General features: G+C 40.4%; 1 protein-coding gene across 1 annotated transcript in view; it reads right to left on the bottom strand.

The window, feature by feature from the left end:
• Positions 1–7,282: 7,282 nt before the first annotated feature.
• LOC121922634 (transient receptor potential cation channel subfamily V member 6-like) overlaps positions 7,283–20,644 on the bottom strand; it is a 51,816-nt gene continuing 38,454 nt past the window's right edge. The window contains exons 8-15 of the mRNA XM_042452285.1: positions 19,418–19,630; positions 17,086–17,172; positions 16,881–16,957; positions 12,765–12,930; positions 12,230–12,296; positions 10,537–10,805; positions 8,671–8,777; positions 7,283–8,023 (exon numbers count right to left, since the gene is read on the bottom strand). Coding sequence (XP_042308219.1) covers positions 7,753–8,023; positions 8,671–8,777; positions 10,537–10,805; positions 12,230–12,296; positions 12,765–12,930; positions 16,881–16,957; positions 17,086–17,172; positions 19,418–19,630 — 1,257 coding nt within the window. The 3' untranslated portion in view covers positions 7,283–7,752. The remainder of the gene's footprint in view (positions 8,024–8,670; positions 8,778–10,536; positions 10,806–12,229; positions 12,297–12,764; positions 12,931–16,880; positions 16,958–17,085; positions 17,173–19,417; positions 19,631–20,644) is intronic.

Genomic DNA, 20,644 nt, shown 5'->3' on the forward strand with positions numbered 1-20,644 from the left:
CATGCAGCAATCACACACTCTGGAACCCTAATATGTATGGACGGCACCATATTTACATGGTGCTGTCCATACATGGCATGCATGCACAACACAAGCACGGTGCCGTGTTCACACCTCTGGGCACTACGCTTGCGTTGTGGATGTGTCACAGTGCATCAATGGCGCACTGATGATGTCCTCTCTGTGTGCCCAAGCGGGTTCTTTTCGAAGTGGAGGGAGCCCGAACGGTTTGGTTGCTGTGGGCTCCCTCTGGAAGGAAAATGGGCAGCTCCAAACCACCCCTTTGGGGCGATCTGTTGAGCCCCTGAGTCAGTTGACTCGAGCCTATCTCATTGCAACTTAGGGCCCAAACAGACAGGCCAAAATAAAGCTGCTTCGGGTCACTTTGGATGTATGCTATTTAAATGCTGCATGAGTCCTAAGAGACTGGAAGCTGCGTCAAAGCCACGCTGCAGTCCTAAGGACTAGAGCGCAGCTTTGATGCAGTTTCTGGCCTCTTCAGATGCGTGTGTCATTTAAACTACATACCTCCAAAGTGACCTGAAGCAGCTTTATTTTGGCCTGTCTGTTTGGGCCCTTAGTTTTCAATGCTAAGGTGAATTTGCAATTAGTGATAGATTGCAGAACTGTTTGTTTTTCAGTTTGTGCAAAGAAGAACCCCAGTGAAGTGGAAGTTACAGGTCCCTCAGTGAAATACATAGGACTGAAAGACTCTGTCATCCCTTCTCATTGACAAGGACAGAGATTACAACCTAGAAGGAAAACAGACTGCCCCTTTGAGCCAGCTTTAGGGTGGCATGAGAGCATGCTGTTTGCACGCTGCACGCTCTGACACTACCCCAAAGCTGGCATCATGCCACCTGACTGACCACGCGTGCTCCAGCTTTGTGGTGCTCCAGCCGCATAGCATTTACATGCTGCATGCCGCAGGAGCACCACAAAGCTGCAGTGCCTTCAGAAAAGCTGTCTTTTTGCTTGCTCAAAAAGGAGCGGCATTTTGCTGCCTCTTTTTGGGTCAGCAAAAAGCCAGATCAGGGCCACATCGTGTGTTTGCCGCCGCCCCGATCCAGCTTTCTCAGGAGCAGTTTGAAGTCTCCCTTCAGGGCAGTCTGTTTTGACCCATAGTAATTGTAGGAATTTGTTTCTTCTGTTGCTTACGTTACTCATCTGAACTACAACCCTTCCCACTCAGTAATTGTGTGATACAGTAATTGTGTTTTAAACAATAACACAAGGACAGGTGGGAGGGGCTGTAGTTCAGATGTTCAGTCATTTTCAACAACAATAATAATCACTACCACCACAACAAAAACATACAAACTGATAATGTGCAGAAGGAAGGATTTATTTTAAATAAAATACTTGCGCTTTCATTTTGTGCAACAATAACGACAAACAACACATTGATATCTTTTTGAAACAGTGAACAACTTCTTAAAGATTCTTCAAAGTGATTTTGAGGTCACAAGTTGATAACAGTTTTTGATATAAAATTTAAAAAGAGTGCTTAAGACAATTGCCTTTTGATCCAGTCGTTGCCAACTGTCAGATTCTTCTGTTGTGTACACAGGTTACCACATCAGCATATAGCTCAAGTAATTTAATTGGAATCATTTCACAACACTAATGAACAGTGCAGAAGAGAAATGGACCAAGAAAGTTTTGATCAGCAGAGAAACACCTTTTCACCCACTGCGTATCACCCTTGCGAGGTGTTGTAGCAAAGCTACTGATTTTCCTAAACAAAACATGTTCTTATATCTCTTTGGTATCAGTTATAAGAAATTAAGCTTTCATAGTCTGTCTGTATAGGACACTGAAAATTTCACTTATCTTCAAAAAAGGCATGACAGGTGTTAGCTGAAGTGTCATTTAAAAGGAACAAAACTAGGCTTTCAGATACCATATAAGAACCTTGTTCCGTAAAGTGTGTGCAGCCATCATAAAAATGATTGCACCATTAACAAAGGACTGAGTGAAGAACATGCAGTGAATGTTAAATTAATTTGAAACTGATGCTGAAGATCCATATTGCTCTTAAATGCTGCTACAACATCCTCATAGATAAATAACTATGGATTCTTGAAAGCAAAAAACTACTGGGGATTTTCCATTTATTAGCAGCATTCAGAGCGTGCCCTGACTTAGTTGCAGGGCACAATTAATTGAAGGTTCTGAAATGGTTCAGCATTTCTGGCAATAGAACAAAGGCTTTCAAAAACTGCAACTACATTCTGTGTCATATTCTAAATATATCAAGCCAGTGACTGGAATCTGACATTTTCTTAGTTGTCTCAAGAAAGTTGTTTTAATTCCTAACTTTCTCCTTTAGAAAGCAAGTAAGAGTATAAACTGGATTCTGACTTGCCTTTAATCATCAATGTTATTTTACCATTATCAAATTGTAATGGTCACCATTTATCTCCCCACCAAAAGGTAACAAATTACAATAAAAACACATCAATATGATCCAAGAGGATTAAAAAGTGCTACATTACTAGGGATGCAAAGAATAGAAACACATTTTTCTTGTCCTTACTGAGAAATTCATTGAGACTTCCTGTCCAAGAAATGGTCAGCACTCGTGAGTTTCTCTTTTGAATTTTGGGACTTTTTGTAAAATAAATAATGAAAAATCATTTGCACAAGAAATTATCTCCCCCCCGCCCCACCGCCATTATATTGTTGGAAAAGGTGCCCAAATATGAACAATTTTAAAACCTTTTGTAATTTTGCCTAGCACAGATAAAACTTTTCAGATTCTTTGAGCTTGCATGTAGGAATAAAATAGAACAAGCTTTACATGCCAATACGCTACAGAAATAGCAAAACAAACTTGAAAATTAAAATGTGGCGCCTGGGCTCACTTTAGCTTTATTCTCTCTAGTTGTATGCATGATAAATTGGAAGCAAAATGGCTCAAATGAGGTAATCTGCACTGCAGATATTTAAAAGGTCAATATTCCCTTGGGGAACTAGGGGACTGCAAATAGAATGCCCAGGTCCCCATAAAACTACATTTCCCAGATGGGGGTGGTGGTGATAAACTGCATTGCACTGATCATTACAGTCCTGCACTCTTCAATAATTGACTATCACTCTTTCGCCATTAAAGCTATCTGTAACAGAGAATTTTTAAACACCATTTTAGACCAAATCTCCTGGGACATTTATTAAGATACACATGAATAGAATTCTGCATTAGTAGAGCTCTAGGGCCAGCTTCACACCATCAGCAAAATCCTATAAGGCCTTTCCTGGATTGCATCACTTTCCACTACAACCAGAGAATCATATATAATCTGAACCAATGAAAAAGCTCCACCATCAAAATTTTGCACACAAAACTTTCATTGAAGAGACTGAGCTTTTTCCTCCTCCTGGATATGCCACTTCCATACATACAGGGTGTTATTTTAAGACAATACTGTGGGCCCTTGGTATCAGCTGGGGTTTGGTTCTAGGACCCACCATGGATAACAAAATCTGTGGATGGTCAGGTCTCATTAAATACAATGGCATAGTAAAATGATGTTCCTTATGTAAAATGGCAAAATCAAGGTTTGGATTTTGGAATTTACATATTTTTTGAATATTTTCAAGCCATGGGTGCTTGAATCCGTGGATATAGAGGGACGACTGGACTTTCAAACATTTGATTTGAAACTTGGAACCTGAAATGGAGCAGTTCAGGAAAAGCTTTATTGTTTGATTCTGCTAATGACACAAACCATCACTTAAAACATGATAAAAGGTATTGGGTGACTTAAGAGACTAATTCATTACCCCATATTGACACTGATGGGACTCATGAGCTTGCATAGCAACAGTGTAAACTACAAAGACCCACAGGTTGCATTCGCACTGCAGAAATAATCTAGGTTGACACCACTTTAACTGCCATGACTCAATGCTATGGAATTATAGGAACTGTAGTCCAGCACTCTCTGACAGAGGATAAAAGACTCACAAAACCACAATTCCCAGAATTCCATAGCATTGAGCCATGAGTTAAAATGGTGTCAACCTGGTTTATTTCTGCAGTATAGATGCATCCATTGTTTCTTCTCACTCTTTGTTCCCTTAGGCTTCTGTGAATTCTGCTTTGGAATGTATATAAAAAAGTGCTTTTTCAATCTATATGAGCTACGCAGGAGATAAATGCCCTTGTTTTACTTTTATATCATCAGGTTGTTGGGAAAATTCTTCCCATGAATTTGTTCATTACTCTGGTGATATGAATGCTGTTTGCAAATGTCTGATTCCTACACCATAAAGTTGAAGTATAGGAAAACTAACTCTCATGAGGCTCTGTTGTAGCGTGTCAGTCCTTCCCAAACCTACAGAAGTCACTAATGAAGTGTGGATTCATGTAATGGACTAGCATTCTCGATCATGTGGGTGAATCGTCTTGGAAATGTACAACCCTGATACCAGAGAATGGTTTTGTAGTAGAAGCAGTCATACCAAGGAGCTAAAATATGAAGTAGGGCTTAGCTTTGATTGCTAGTTACATCTTAAGTGGAAAGGGCCATGGTTAATAATGGGAGTCCATGTAAAAATTTAGCAGATATTTGGGCAGAGTTGAACCAGTGGAAGAAATTACACACAGGTTGAGTCTCCCTTATCTAGAATTCCAAAATATTCCAAAATCCAGAATTATTCACATGGATGGCTGAGATGATGATACCTTGCTTTCTAATGGTTCAATGTACACAAACTTTGTTTCATGAACAAAAATTATTTTAAAATATTGTGTATAAAATGACCTTTTGGTTATGTGTATAAAGTGTATATGAAACATAAATGAATTTCACATTTAGGCTTGGATCCCATCTTTAACATTTTTAGTGTTACTATTATAAACAGTCATTTGGACAGAATATGAAGACATTCATATTCTGTCTGAAGATATTCTACACACAGTCTCTACTAACCAAATATCAAGCCATAAAATAAAATTGTAATGAACCATTCACGAACCATACTACCAGCAATCATAATTTTTACGTATGTGCAAATCACATTTTCCATTTCCACAGTCCTATAGTGCAAATTCCCCAAGAGTTAGAAGGAACATCTGGAATTTGAAATGTAATAAAGACCAGCCAAGTTTAACTCAGTTCATCACAGTTGTTCCCTGTAACCTGAGAAGGTGCTTTTCAAACTTTTAACCTTCAGTTTAAAAAGTCCTTCCATGTCATACTTCTGCCAAGGAACATCCCTGGCCCCAATAAAGATGGCAGTGCACCTTCAGCATCTGTTCACAATTGAAATAAGGCACTGATCAGGCTACAGAGCCACTTTATTCCCTTTGGGAGTGAAGATATGCTACAGAACACATCTAACAGTACCTTGTAGGTATTCCCTGCAGGGAACATCTGCAAGATGTCTTTCAAGGAAGTTTGTCCAGCATTACTGATCTTCCCACTAAACAACCTTCAACAAGTTTCCAATGAACATCAGTGTACCCTAGGATGCTGTTTGAAAGCTAGAAGAAAAATTAGCATAGAAAATTGAATTCATGCTAGAGCATGAAAATGTAGGAAAGAAGCTTGCTCTGCAGTCACTGCCCAACCTCAATCTGTGGTTGCATCTATTCTGCAGAATGAATACAGTTTGACACTGCCATGGCTCAGTGCTATGGAATTCGATGCTATAGATTTGTAGTTTTGTGAGATATTTAGTCTTCTCTGTCAGAAAGGTTTGGTGCAGCAATAAACTGCAAATCCCAGGATTCTACAGGATGGAGCCATGGCAGATAAAACTGTATCAAACTGTATTAATTCTGCAGCATGGCAGTAGCCTGTGACAGGAATCTTCCCAATACAAAGTTGAATAACTTTGTTAACCTTCAACATTTCCTTTGATCACTACATGATATACATAGTATAAAGTTATCTTGGCAATGCAAATACAAGTACATTTCCTTTGGCCAGCGTCTCTTGCTACACAGGGATGTACGGGAGTAACTTTCCACTTGAGTTCTATGATCGGAAAGGCAAAAATCTGAAGTCATTGCTTTTCTTGTTGTTTTTTCCTCATGGAATGAAGTCTGAAGGGATAATAAAGCCCAAAGGGAGACTACAGATGAAGCATAATCCTCATTCTGCTTTTTGTTGTTGAAAAACAAGTCTTCTCCACAAGCTGGATCTGCAGGAAATGCCATTTCAGGACTATAGATGTGGAAGTAGGCATGTGCGTGGCAGTTCCCTGAAGCATTTCTTTAACATTGTAGACCAGGAACCTCCCAGACCATCTTGGATTTTGCTTTTGCAAAACTAAGTGGCCTCTTAAGGATACAGGATGTGCTTGGGGCTGACTGTAGCACGGTAGCAGAGGACATCTTTTGCATGTGGAAGACCCCAACTTCAATCCTTGGTATTGCTAGGTGGGGCTGGAAAAGGTCCTTCTGAAACCCTGGAGAACTGCTGCCAGCATCAACAAAACTGGCCCAGATGGACCATTGGTATAGAAAAGTATAAAGCAGATTCCTATGTTCCTTTGTGCAAAAACCCTGTAGGAGAATTTTGCTAATCTTAATAGAACTTTTAAAAGTTTCTACAACATTTCTTTGGTATTTTACTTAAATAGAATCTTCAGACTTAAGCAAAATGCTGTGACAATAATGCTCAGAAAGCACCAAGAAGATGTAATGCCTCAGGAATGGGAATATTCATCCCTAGCCTTGGCTCAGTAACCTGTGTGGTAATCCAAACATTTGCATTCTGTTTTACATTTTCCTTTACCTCAAATCAGTCAGCTAAAAATGTGGGTAGGTACAGAATGGTGTCACATTGGGGAGACCCTCCCCACAGGCAATGTACACAGGAACTGGCAACAGATGATGAGATGAACAGAATACACCTCTGTCTAACCTAGCAGGGAGAAAAAGGAGCACTGGTATCTTACCAAAAATGCATTCACACAACTCTTTTGAAACAGGGGCAGTGGTGTCATACCTAAAGTGAGTTCACAAATGTCTTCTGCACCCCACCCCAACAGCAAACTTTAACACAATTCAGTTCAGCCAAGGAAAAACAATGTTGGTCCTTCCATTTAAAAAAGGAATTCCTATCATATAGCCCTGAAAAAGCATATCTCGGATCAAATCTACAGTCACATAGTTGGCTTAAAGTGCACTGGCATACTGTAGCCAAAAAGCATAACCCATTCTGACCACCTCTGGGCTGCAGCGTGGGCAGATAGGATTCAAGTCTGTAGTCTCAAACAGCCTCTTAGAATGCCAACTGTCTGTTTTACAGGCTGTGTAGTTCTGGTGTTAGCTTTTAGCTAGTTCCCTGAGAGTAAAGAACATGTTAGTTTTTCTTTGTATTAGATCTAAATTTTCCATAGAGTCGGCTCTTCAGAGAGCAAGGAGATTTAGTGGAATGTTGACTGAGAACATGTTGAGAGATAGAGAATTATTGGTGGACAGGCTGTAACTTAACTCCCACGAAAATCCCTTTGATGTTGTTAAACTCCAGTGCTCTCCTTAGAATAATTACTCCAGAAAGAAGCACGTCCAAACAAAAACAAAAACAACCCTGCATGTTTCACCTCTATTGTCTGGAAGTGCAAGGACAGTTTATCTGAGAAGAGCTTCCAGACAAGGGTGAGATGAACCTAGGGTTAGAGCATCTACCCTGGAGCTGGGTAATTCTGCAAGGAGATCCTATCAGCTCCTAGAGGAATAACTGATGCAGCACAAGGCATCAACTGCATGTGCAATAAAGTCAGTCAAGAGGAACCTCAGACGTGGTAGACCTCTTCTTCCAAGGCATGATTCGCTTCTCCACGGAAGTGGCTGAAAGTGTTGTGCCGAAGGATTTGCCAGCCCCGGTGGGAACTGTTCTGTGATGTGCTCCGTGAGACTGAAGGAGCTGACTCTTTCTTGCCTCGGGAATGCTCACCCAGCTCTAATTTCCCAGAAAACCTATCAAGTTCCTCCTTGTCCTGGTTCTTAAATGCTTCTGCATAGCGAAACATCTTATGCTTGTTGGAGTCAAGACGTTCTTCTACCCTGTGTGGATTGGAAAAAGTGTTCAAGTTCATTTTTATTATGGTCACAGACCAGCAGTTAGAAAGAGTGAGGTTAATGCTGGGACTCTCAGTGCCACCTTCCAGGCTCTGCTGCCTGAACCAGGAACCTTGTGGTGTGAATTACTCAGGACATTGTGCAGTCCAGCTTCAGCGAACTGGCATGTGCAAAACTGGTTCCTGTGACTGACATGCAGCTCGAAGCTTCAGGATTTGCTAACCTAAATATAAGCCTAATCTTCTACTCTTGATGATCAAACAGAACTGTAGCTTCTGAGTTTCATCCTCTTGTTCCACCCTCAGCTCCTGACCATAGCTGGAGAATGTATCTTTTAGGTCTACAGCGGTCTATAGCCATGTATGACCTCAGTGAGAGAAGGGCTGGAAAGGTCTGTACTCAGTGTCAGTGTACAGGCTCCATATGTACTAGGCCCTAGGCCAACCCCTGACTGGGGTAACCCCCTGCCTGAAACCATTGCCAGTCACTATAGACAAATGTTGATCAATCGTAACTGGCATAAGACAGTTTCCTGGTTTCTCATCACACATATGTGCAGGAAATGTCTTAACTAGTTGTAACTGCTGGAACATTGCACTAAGGTGTGCAAATATCTATTTAATGGGACTCACCTGAGAAACCACTTATCCCCTAGGCCATATTCTCGTCCACAGATCCCAGAGCGAGGCCAGAGGCACCGTGGGAGCTTTCGTTCAAGCATGACCGTAGTGGCAACAACCTACATGAAAACAAAGAGGGTCAGACCAATCTTAATTTAAAAAAGCCATCAATGACACAATTGTCAGGTTCAGGTTCTTTTCTTTGTTATTCTATTTGACAGCTCTAAATTTATGAATTTTATTTATCTGTGAATACAAATTAAATAATTATGTTCAGGGTTCCAGCCTGCCAATTATGTTTTTTTTCCAGCCCATGCCATGCCATTCTCCCTAACCCCAGTTCAAACAGTAAGCCAGTATTCTGTGGCCATTGAGTAAATTTATTCCTCACTGGACTGTATTCAGGACCCTCCTGTTCCTGCTTAGATTTTTTAAATACAGAGTTTTGTGATGGGGGAGAGAAGACAGTACTTCAGCAAACTTTAGGGTTTCTCCAGTTCTGCTGATGCTAAATTCTTGTATTTAGATGGTGCCCTTCTCGGTATCAAAGGAACAGTAGTCAGAACTCAGTTTGCCTTTGGTATGCATGAAGAATAGGAGTGGAACTCTTCCTCCAAACATCCTCAAGGTATCTATCAAGAACATCCCTTTGTAGCAATGTGAGGTACGTGAAGACAGAGAAACAACATATGTGCTTAGGGTCACCTTTAAATGGCTTCTTGACTGCTGAGCATGAAGCATTCTATGTACTACAATGTAGTAACTGCGTGAACCTGGCATAAATTATAGTAATGTTTCTGATCCTCTGAAGCTGTCTTATCTGTGAATTCATGTTGTTTTAAAGTGAACTGGAAAAAAAATGAATTAGATAAAATTTGTTCATGTTTAGTCACAATGAACCCATCTGAGTTTGAATTCACAAATGCTATCTGGAAAAACAAAACATAGAACTGGGAACCTTCCCCATTGTCTTGGAAATATATCCAAATGTTCTGGGTTCATTCTCCAGCTCAGTCATGCTGAAGCTCACTTCTCCAGCACTGTTTGCATTAAGATCTTGTTGGTTCACTTGCCTTACAAAAGTCACAGAGGCTGCAGAGATTATACAGATCTTTGGAGGAAGGCTATTTTAAAAAAGCTTTGGGGGAAACAAACTGGGCACAATCTAACCAAAGTTATACTCTTTCACAGGCCTCTGGTTTCAATGAGAAAGTTAAGCACGTACCACATCTTCAGATTTCTCTAATTTTTCAGTGGACTGAATAAACTTTATATATTCCCAAATTGGGAAGTTAAATGAAAGAAAGTCTCAGAGAGCATAAACTACAGAATGTTTCAATTCTTTCTGCCCTGGTTTTAATGGAATGATTCAGTAGACTGTTTCAATGTTGTTTTGTATTGCTGCAGCCACCCTTGAAGGCCTTTTTGACTATTAAAATTGTATCTCACCCCATAAACAAAATGGAAATGCAACTCAGTGTTTTACAGCCCAGTAAAACATTTGTTTTTCAAGGCTATATGTTCAAAGGTATGTATTTATTGAATATGATGGAATGAATCAGAAGGAAAGCCTCTGTCTGTTTCTGCTCTACTTAAGCATGGTAACATAGGATAGTCTATAGCTAATATGTAGAATATAACTGTTAAAAGAAGGGATCGAATTAGGCTAGATTTTAGAATCTAATTTGTAGTGCACAGTATGACACAGTAATATGATACTGACATTACAATTCTAAAGTTGCTTGAAAACAGATTAATGACCATGGGTTCTCCTAAATAATTTTGGTGATTAGGAAATGCTCAGTATTCTGCGTTTAGACAGTCACAATCCCTTAAAAGAACCATGGGAGTTTCTGCACTGTATATTTATATTCTCACCTGAGCTCTCCAAAGCTCATCCCTTTCACTAGCCACACGCCAGTGAGTGTCCCCCATCATGGCAATAAGCAGGTTGAGCATCAGTAATGCAGCAATGATGGCAAAAGCAAAATACACCGCACTGTACATGAATGGCAGGTCCACATCATAGTTAGCAGGTCCATCAATAATCGTAAGGAACAGCTCAAAGGTGGTGAAGAGAGACATGGGGTAGTTGTAGAACTGTCCCAGGCTGGTGGGGTCTTGTGTCTGGAAGATGATGTAAAAGGCTGGTGATGAAACAAAGAAGACTGGTCAGGAAGTGGCTAGCTCAAGACCAAAGGTTCAGTGACATGTGCATTATAGTTCAAAAGCCAAAAAAGGTGTCCATGTGTTGGATGGTTCCTAGCATCCTTCCTGAGATCCTGGTGAACTAGATGAACCCTGCCCTCAAGAGCCACTTGAGCAAAGAGGAAGCAGCATGCAGGACAGAAAAGAGGGAGGAGAGTGATGATACTGTGAGAAGAGGAAAAGGTAAGAAGGAGCTTCCTAAAAAGTATGACGAGCATGGAAAAATAGGAGTTGAGCTCAATTCAAGGTGACCCCCTGAAAGAGATGTCTACAAGCCCTCTGTCCTCAACCTCTCTGCTCAGATCCTATAGGCTCAGGCCTGGGTCCTCCCTGATCACATCTTACCATTTGGCTTGCAGTCTTCCTCTCTTTCTGCTGTCTTCCACTTTTCCCTGCATGATTGCCTTTTCTAATAAGTTTTTCCTTCACATGGTGTGGCCAAAGTACGAAAGCCTCAATTAGTTATTTGTCTCTTTAGCCATACAAGAAATTCTGAGCACTCTTCTCCAGCACCACATCTCAGAAGAGTTTATTTTTCTCCACTCTTCTTTCTCAACTGTCCAGCTCTCACATCCATACATGGTAATGGGGATTACAGTGGCTTGGACAATTCTAAGTTTAATGTTCAGCTGTATATCTTTACACTTTAGGATTTGATCTAGTTCTTTCATAGCTGCCCCTCCCATTCCTAATCTTCTTCTGACTTCTTGACTACAGGTTCTGCTGTGATCAGTGTTTGATCCAAGGTATAGGAAATCTTTAACTATGCCAAATACTGAATAAGAGGTGTGAGCAGAAAATAAAAGGAGCGGGTAGAGCCATAAAGATGCAAACAGGACCTTGGGACAGAGTGAAAAGAGAGGAGGAGGCAACTGAAGCCTAGAGTGGGTGAAAGACCAAACTGTTTTGCCTCTTTTAGGAAACCCACGAGCTCCTTCTAAGGCACCAGTCAGATCTGTTCAACTTAGTTAACTGTGCCATGTGACCCCAAAATATGCCTAGCTCTTCCTTGTGGCTGTACATCTCAGGGAAAAGTCAGTGTCAAATGGTGAATAACTTGTTTTTCAGGTAACCTTGGCAGTTAATATTCATATTTCAATTTTGGAATCCTAATTTACAAAGAACCCCAGGGCTCAAGAAAAAACAATTTAAAAACCACTGTTACACATCTGGGAATAATCAGAGTGGAGATATATGATTTGAGGTTACACAAAATACACAAAGAAATGTCATAGGTAAAGCTATAGCAAAAATATCAGAGATTTTCCAGTGCATAAGAAAATATCTCCTAGGCCAAGAGTTGGCAGCCTTTGGTCCTGCAGATATTGGTGGACTAAAATCAATTAATTAGTTTCTATCTCACCTGATGCAAAACCAAGTATCACAACAGCCATTAGCCCACAGAAGCGTATAAGATCTCCAAATATCATCTGTAGAAAAGAAAAATACAAAAAAGAAAGAAAAAAAATGTAATATCATGACATCTAGCTTTTTCACAAGTGGCTTATTCTTATCCCATTTAAATTCTGTCAAAGGTAGACTAGTCCTTAGAGCAGTATAATTATCCTATCATTGTCTATTTTGGATTGCTGGAATAGATTAATGTTGCCTCACTGTAACAAGGAAATTCTAACCACACTTATATAACTGTTGTTAATTAAGACATTTACTATAATGAGCCTTTTCTCAGAGATTACTGCCATGGTTCAGAGTTTAACACTTTTTACATAAAAAGAGGAAGGCATAATATTTACTTTCTATTTGCCTTTTCATTCTGTTTACCCGTAGGTATTCCATGCCTAAGAAAATCCTATGTAATTCATGGGTCACCATATGTTGACAGGTGACTTTAAGTACATTTGCACATATTTGAAACAAAGTCACATGGTATTCCTTACTTTCTGTATCATGATGGTGAATGGCCCAAGCATCTGAAATCCTCGTGCAAAATACATAACATTGCACCATCCTAGTACCAGGGCACAGGACATTGGTACCACCTCTCCATCGGTGCTTGTGAGACGCATTACCATGGTCACGAGAATCATACAAGAATATGCAATGCTGCAAAGGAAAAGGTAAAATCAGGAGAGTGATATGACAGTTGATACACTATTTGCTTTCTCACTCCAACAAAACTAAAACATTTTTTAAACTGGTACTACATTTGACATGTTTTACCAGAACAACACCTAAAAATTTTCCTAATGAAAAATCATGGAGATTTCTCTTAAGAGAGTGAATGTTCTCACAAAAGGTGGAGACATTTGGGTTTTCAGAAGTACAGTCAGTCCTTCCCTTACGTGGGGAACCGTTCCGGATCCACCCACCCACCTAAGGGAAATATCACATATGCTCGAGCCCCATTAAAAACAATGGGGCTCGTGCATGCAGTGTGGTGCGGCGTGCATGCCATAGGCATGCACACCATTGCTACTTCTGTCACACAGCTTCAGCATATGCTGAAAGCCACATATCACGTGCCTGCATATGGCGCGGGCACAGTTTAATTTTTTGAATTACTAATGAAATTTTATCTCATGGACTTCAGAAGACTTTGTTCCCAGTGCCACATGGCCAGAGGGCAGAAGGACCTGCTTGCATTGATATACCGTATATACTCGACTATAAATCGACCTCACGTATAAGTTGAGGGCAGGTTTTGGGGCCAAAATTATGGATTTTGCCATGACCTGTGGATAATCATAGAATCATAGAGTTGGAAGAGACCACAAGGGCCATCCCGTCCAATCCCCTGTCATGCAGGAAATCACAATCAAAGCATCCCCGACAGATGGCCATCCAGCCTCTGCTTGAAGACCTCCAAGGAAGGAGACTCCACTACACTCCGAGGGAGTTTGTTCCACTGTCAAACAGCCCTTACTGTCAGGAAGTTCCTCCTAATGTTGAGGTGGAATCTCTTTTCCTGCAGTTTGCATCCATTGTTTCGGGTCCTAGCCTCTGGAGCAGCAGAAAACAAGTTTGTTCCCTCCTCAATATGACATCCCTTCAAATATTTAAACAGAGCTATCATATCACCTCTTAATCTTCTCTTCTCCAGGCTAAACATCCCCAGCTCCCTAAGTTGTTCCTTGTAGGGCATGGTTTCCAGACCTTTCACCATTTTAGTCGCCCTCCTTTGGACACGTTCCAGTTTCTCAATGTCCTTTTTTGAATTGTGGTGCCCAGAACTGGACACAATATCCAGGTGGGGCCTGACCAGAGCAGAATATAGTGGCACTATGACTTCCCTTGATCTACACACTATACTTCTATTGATGCAGCCTAAAATCGCATTGGCCTTGTTAGCTGCCGCATTGCATTGTTGACTCATGTTCAACTTATGGTCTACTTGGACTCCTAGATCCCTTTCACACGTAGTTTCATTCAGCCAGGTGTCCTCCATCCTATATCTGTGTTTTTCGTTTTTCCGCCCTAAGTGCAGTATATTACATTTCTCCGTGTTGAATTTCATTTTGTTAGCTATGGCCCAGTTTTCTAGTCTGTTCAGGTCATTTTGAATCTTGATCCTGTCCTCTGGGGTATTAGCTACTCCCCCTAATTTGGTGTCATCTGCAAATTTGATAAGTATGCCCCCAATTTTGTCCTCCAAGTCATTGATAAAGATGTTGAATAGCACTGGGCCCAGGACAGAGCCCTGTGGGACCCCACTGGTCACTTCTCTCCAGGATGAAAAGGAGCCATTGTTGAGCACCCTTTGGCTTCGGCCAGTCAACCAATTACAAATCCATGTAACAGTTGCCTTGTCTAGCCCACATTTTACAAGCTTGTTTACAAGAATATCATGGGAAACTTTGTCAAAGGCCTTACTGAAATCAAGATATACTATATCCACAGCATTCCCTTCATCTAACAAGTTGGTAATTTTATAAAAAAAAGAGATCAGGTTTGTCTGGCATGACTTCTTTCTCTGAAACCCATGTTGACTTTTTGTGATTATGGAATTGCTTTCTAGATGTTCACAGACTGTTTAATTATCTGCTCTAGAATCTTTCCTAGTATCGATATCAGACTAACTGGATGACATATCCAAAAAAAAGCCCTTTTTGTTGCTCTTAACCTCTCTAGCAAGCCTGAGTCCATTCTGTGCTTTGGCTTTTCTGACTTAACCCCTACACAGGCTTGCTATTTGTTTGAATTCCTCTTTGGTGATTTCCCAATTTTTCCATTTCTTATACATGTCCCTTTTTATTCTTAGCTCAGTTGAAAGTTCTTTAGTCATCCATTCTGGTTTCTTGAGACATCTCCCATTTTTCTTCCTCATTGGAACTGTTTGAAATTGTGCCTTCAGAATCTCCCTGTTAAGAAACTCCCATCCATCTTGAGCTCCCTTCTCTTTTAGTATTGTTGACCATGGGATCACACCCAGTATTTCTTTAAGTTTACTAAAATCAGCTTTCCTAAAGTCTAGAATGCTTATCTGACTATGCCTGGCTTCTCCTTTCCATTGTATAACAAACTCCAGGAGAACATGGTCACTCCCACCTAAGGATTCCACCACTTACACCCCATTAACCAAGTCATCCTTGTTGGTTAGGATAAGATCTAGAATAGTTGAACCCCTTGTTGCCTCTTCCACCTTTTGGACAATGAAATTGTCTCCAAGGCAAGTGAGGAAATTGCTACACCTTGAGGATTTTGCTGAGTTTGACTTCCAACAAATATCAGGATAGTTGAAGTCGCCCGTCACTACTACATTTCTCCTTTCTGAATGTGTGGTTATCTGTTCTAGAAAGACATCATCCAATTCCTCAGTCTGACTTGGGGGTCTGTAGTGGACTCCCACCATAACATCCTTGTTGTTTCCCTGCCCTTTAATTTTTATCCAGATGCTCTCCACCTGGCTTCCAGTATTGATGGGTAACACTCCTTTAGTATGTGTATATGTTCGTACAGTAAGAGACATTCTAATTGTGGCTGGTGAGTGCCAGTAGGAAACAGTCTCTGTTTGTTTAAAAACAATTAATCACTCAGGACTGTTTCTGCTTGGCTCAAGAGAAAAAGAAACTATCTTCGCACCTCATGGGGAAATCTGAAATAACTGCTATCACATTACTATACTGACCGGTAAATAAGTCGACCTGGGATTTTGGGGTTAATTTTTGGGCATAAATGTTCAGACTTATAGACAAGTATATACGGTACCTCCAAAGAACACTAAAAACAGCTTGAGAAAATGTAAGCCTATGATTAACATGTTTACTTTATTTTCTCTTGTATGTTTTTTTTAAAAAAACCTTTGCCTGATGAAAAAACCAGTGGCGCTTCAGCTTGCATCATGTATTTTGTGCATTTTTGTTGGCTGATAAACTGTATCACTATTTTGTGCATTTTGGATGTTATTGTACTTTTCTGCAGTTGATTGTTCTGTATGTATATGCCAGTTTGCTAGTGCCAATTTAAAGATGTGCTCTGCTCATGTGTGTGTTTGTATCTTTTGCTTGATTGTAGACAACAAAAATCACAGGCATGTATGCAAATACAGATATATTTTTTCTAATTTCAAAGAAAGAACAAAGGCTGTGAAAGACTTAGGCAAGGAAATACTGCATCTTAAAAAGCGCAAACAGTACATGAATCTCACTGGACACTGATTGGTGTCTCCCTCCACACTTTCATGCACACAGGGTTTTATGTTCAAATAAACTCTTTCTTAATATATATTTAGCTTCCCTCTTTACTGGTTTCATAATTTTTCTGCTGGCCTGACAGCATTAAACAAAGGGGTAAATCTAGTCCCTAGGGTATGCTCTTGTCTTTTTAGAGAGTTGGCTAGCTATCCTTGAAATATCTTGAAGAATTGATACTATATTCACCAAATTTAGCTTCTGGTAAATATAGCAGTTGTAACTCTAGCAGGGATTTTAAAAGAAAGAAATCAAAAGTGGACAGATGAAGAGAAAAATAAAAATATAGGGCAGATAAAAACAGATACAGGGAATCAGTGAGAAAGAAAGGGTTTATTTGTGAACTGTGGAGATATAGAGCCTCACATGATGATGTGAAAAGGTCCTCCCAGGATGGTTTGTCCAAAGAATTTAGCAGCTCCAACTCTGAGAATATCTGGAATCTGAAAAGATGATTATCAGTTAGAACAGATTGTAGGTGGTGAGTTTGCAACCACCAAATTTCCACTTGACTGGTGCTGGTACAGTTTAAAGAAGAATTGCCTTATACAGCTGTATGGCTTCTCCTTACCTCTAGGAGCAAAATTACCATGGCTCCTATCACTGTGATCAGCTCCCCGACAAGTCTAAGTTGATCCTCATATGTCACATATGATTCCTAAAAGTATGAGAGTGAGAAAATCAGAACATGAGAAAGTCCTAGGGGAAAAAACATAGTACAAGACTTCCTAGGTTACAGGCTTGGATATAGCGGCCTCAGCAGATGTAGATTTCCAATAAAACAATTTTGACTAAAACTATACTTGGATTGGACCAATTCAGACCACAAGAGAGCCCTACCTGATCAAATGGACATCCTTTAAGAAACAAAACAAAACCCTGCATACTGAAAAGAAGCATCTCAAAGAAAAGATTGGGGTGGATTGCTTTCTCCCTGCCACCTTGATATCCATAAAAAGGGACTTTTTAAAAATCGTATTATCTGCCTATCTTCTCCTCTTCACTGAAAAAGGGGCCATCACTCCCAATGGAGAAAATCTGGATATAGTATGATTCTTCAACCAACTTGATTGGTTGATTTTGCATTGCAAATGTAATTTTCTCCTCAGATATTTTTAGAAAATTTAGAAAACATGCAGGAAATTTGTTTTCCATGCAGGAAATTTGGTCCTTGCAGAGAAACTCATAAACAAGATCCCAAAATATGAATTGTCCTAAAAACAGCTCTGCTTTTGTTTCTCCTGCAGCAGGGATAAGATTGTTGAAATAGTTAATTCTGCTCATAAGAAAGAACTGAACTAAAAGTTATATCCCTAAGTATGACATGGGGTGAAGCTGAAACTCTCCTGAACCTTGAGACCATTAGGATAGCCTACAGGTCCTTTCCATTCAGGAAATGGATCAAGTTTAAATATTTGAAGGGATGTCATATTGAGGAGGGAGCAAGCTTGTTTTCTGTTGCTCCAGAGGCTAGGACCTGGAGCAATAGATGCAAAGTACAGGAAAAGAGATTCTACTTCAACATTAGGAAGACCTTTCTGACAGTAAGAGCTGTTCAACAGTGGAACACACTGCCTGGGAGTCTCCTTCCTTGGAGATTTTTAAACAGAGGTTGGATAGTCATCTTTTGGAGGTGTTTTGATTGTGTATTCCTGCGTGGCAGGGGGTTGAGCTTGAAGCTCTTGAGGTCTCTTTCAACTCTATACTTCTATGATTCTATGTAGTCTTCAGAGCAAAGTCTTCTTATGAATGGCATCATACATCATTAAGGTTGTCTTCCAAACTTTTAAAATAATATTGGAATTGCTTTCCATCGCTCTCGCCTTGCTGTTTTGCTTTTAAATTGTTCCACCTTTCTGCATTCATTGGGGATGGGGTGAGGGATGGGCTTGCATGCTGCCTTAGGGATTAATAACTTGATGGAATATGGAGAGTGAATAAAACATATTTCTGGGGCAATGGAGATGGGAAGATTTTCTTGATATCACAATTACATCTTGTAGGCTTGTCTGCCCATAGAGAAGAATGAAGCAGTGGACCTATGAGGCAGAAGAGTGTGGACAATTTCATTTCAGGCTGAAGGTGGGAGAGATGCCACTTTTGAATATTTTTCTTTGTTTTGAAACACAAAAACAAAGTGCAAGCAAAAATGTTACAAGAGTTTTAGCTCATCTCTCTCTCTTTTATGATGTTTCCAGAAAAACTGATATGTATGAAAAATTGGGAAATTTGAATTTTTTAAAAAAGGATTCCTCAGACTTGGAGACTGATGGCCCGGGACAGACAATCTTGAAGCTGCCGCCGATGGTAGGGTTAGGGACCATGCACCAACTGCACAGTCCCTAACTCTAGGCATGGCATGGCAGCGTCCTAATGGCGGTGTCCCGTCCATACGGCCGCCGCCATCTTGATGTAAGTGACATTGCTGCGCACTGCTTATGTCATGGGTGTGCCATTGGCGCACTTGTGGTGTGTGACCAGTGACCCCAAAAGAACCCGGTTTTTCTGGGTTCTTTTTGAGGCAGAGGGACGCTGTGCAGTTTGGCTGCTGCGGCGTCCCTCTGGAGGGAAACAGGCCACTGCCAGCTCGCCCTTTTTGGGCAGTCTCTTTAAGATTCCATCAGTCCTTTCCTGCCTCTGTTGGTCAAACAGACAGATCTAGGCTACATCAGCATTGCAGAAATAATGCAGTTTGAAACCACCTTAACTGCCCTGGCTCAATGCTATGGAATGCTGGGATTTCTGGTTTTGTAAGCTATTTAGTCTTCTCTGTCAGAAGAAACTACAAATCCCAGGATTCTATAGGACGGAGCCATGGCAGTCAACGTGGTGGTATTTCTGCAGTGCAGATGCAGACCCAGAAAATCTTGAGTCTATATAATCAAGTCTATCGTTCAGCATACCTGTAGTGTTTTCTGGATAAGAATGGTGATGTCCCGCTCATCTGTTTGGTTGTCTGGACGGTTCTTGAGAGGTCTATAAACGCAGCACATGGTGAAGCAAATCATGTAGAGGACATAGAACAATGCCAGGAAACAGAAATAAGGACGTCCATATGTGTTCCACTTTAGGCTCACAAGCTCCTTCACTGGGGTTATGTCTAGAATATGACGGGCCTGCAAGAAAGAAGCATGGAGGATGTCTGAGAATTAGTTTCAAAAGTCACTTAATTCTGGCATACAGTATCAATTGCTTTTGAAGGGAGAAGGACATAAGAACAAACATTTATTCAAAAGGTATCTTCACAATATTTCACACACTCACATCCTATTTAAAATCAGAGTAACTTCTTGGATAACAAGCAAGGTTATTTTTACGCATTTGGCTGATAGCTTTGCAAGGGATAAACTCAAGTAAAAGATTCCTTGTCTATTATAACTGTGTATCCTGGAACCAATTAGTGAGGAGGATATTTACTGTACTTTGCACTTCCCTCTTTCCTGCTCCTTTAAGATGGACCTTCTTGCTTCAGCCACCTACATGGTACTCTTCTTTCCCCTTGGTAATGCTTCTTAAACCATGCCACTTCTGGGAACCCTTTACTTAATCTCCTGAGTCTTCTTCTCAAGCTGAAAAGAACCTCACTTGCTTAGTGTCTTTGATACTCTTCTTCTGTTATCTTACATTATGCTAAATATAGACTGTAAGAAAATTCCTTTTATTTGATCCTACCTGCATTTTACAATGAAGGCATAATAATAAAGCACAAAAGACCAACTATTTTTGAAGTCTTCTTGTGCAAGATATTATTTATTTATTTATTTGAGTATTCAGCCTCAAAGGTTCTCAGAGAAACTTACAAATTGTTAATTTAACAGTTCCTTGCCCTCAGGTTTACAATCTAAATAAGATAGGATACACAAGGAAAAGGGAATGACAGTGGGGGACAGAATTAAGTACAGCAGATACTGCTGGTTCTTCTCTTTCTGCAGTGGCTTCTATTTGGGACGGAGGGAGGGCTTTCATCTTCTTTTGGCTCTAGATATGATGGAGTTGTGCCTGCCTTGCAATGAATGGAACCTGTGCAAGAGGAATACAGTGGACTGTGGCTCAAAGCGACTTGGAAATGAGAGAAGGCCCAGAGATCTAGAAGTACATTTTCTTCCTTCCCAGTGGCTGTATATGATATG

The sequence above is a fragment of the Sceloporus undulatus genome, chromosome 2 (assembly GCF_019175285.1).
Source record: "Sceloporus undulatus isolate JIND9_A2432 ecotype Alabama chromosome 2, SceUnd_v1.1, whole genome shotgun sequence".
Lineage (NCBI taxonomy): Eukaryota > Metazoa > Chordata > Lepidosauria > Squamata > Phrynosomatidae > Sceloporus > Sceloporus undulatus.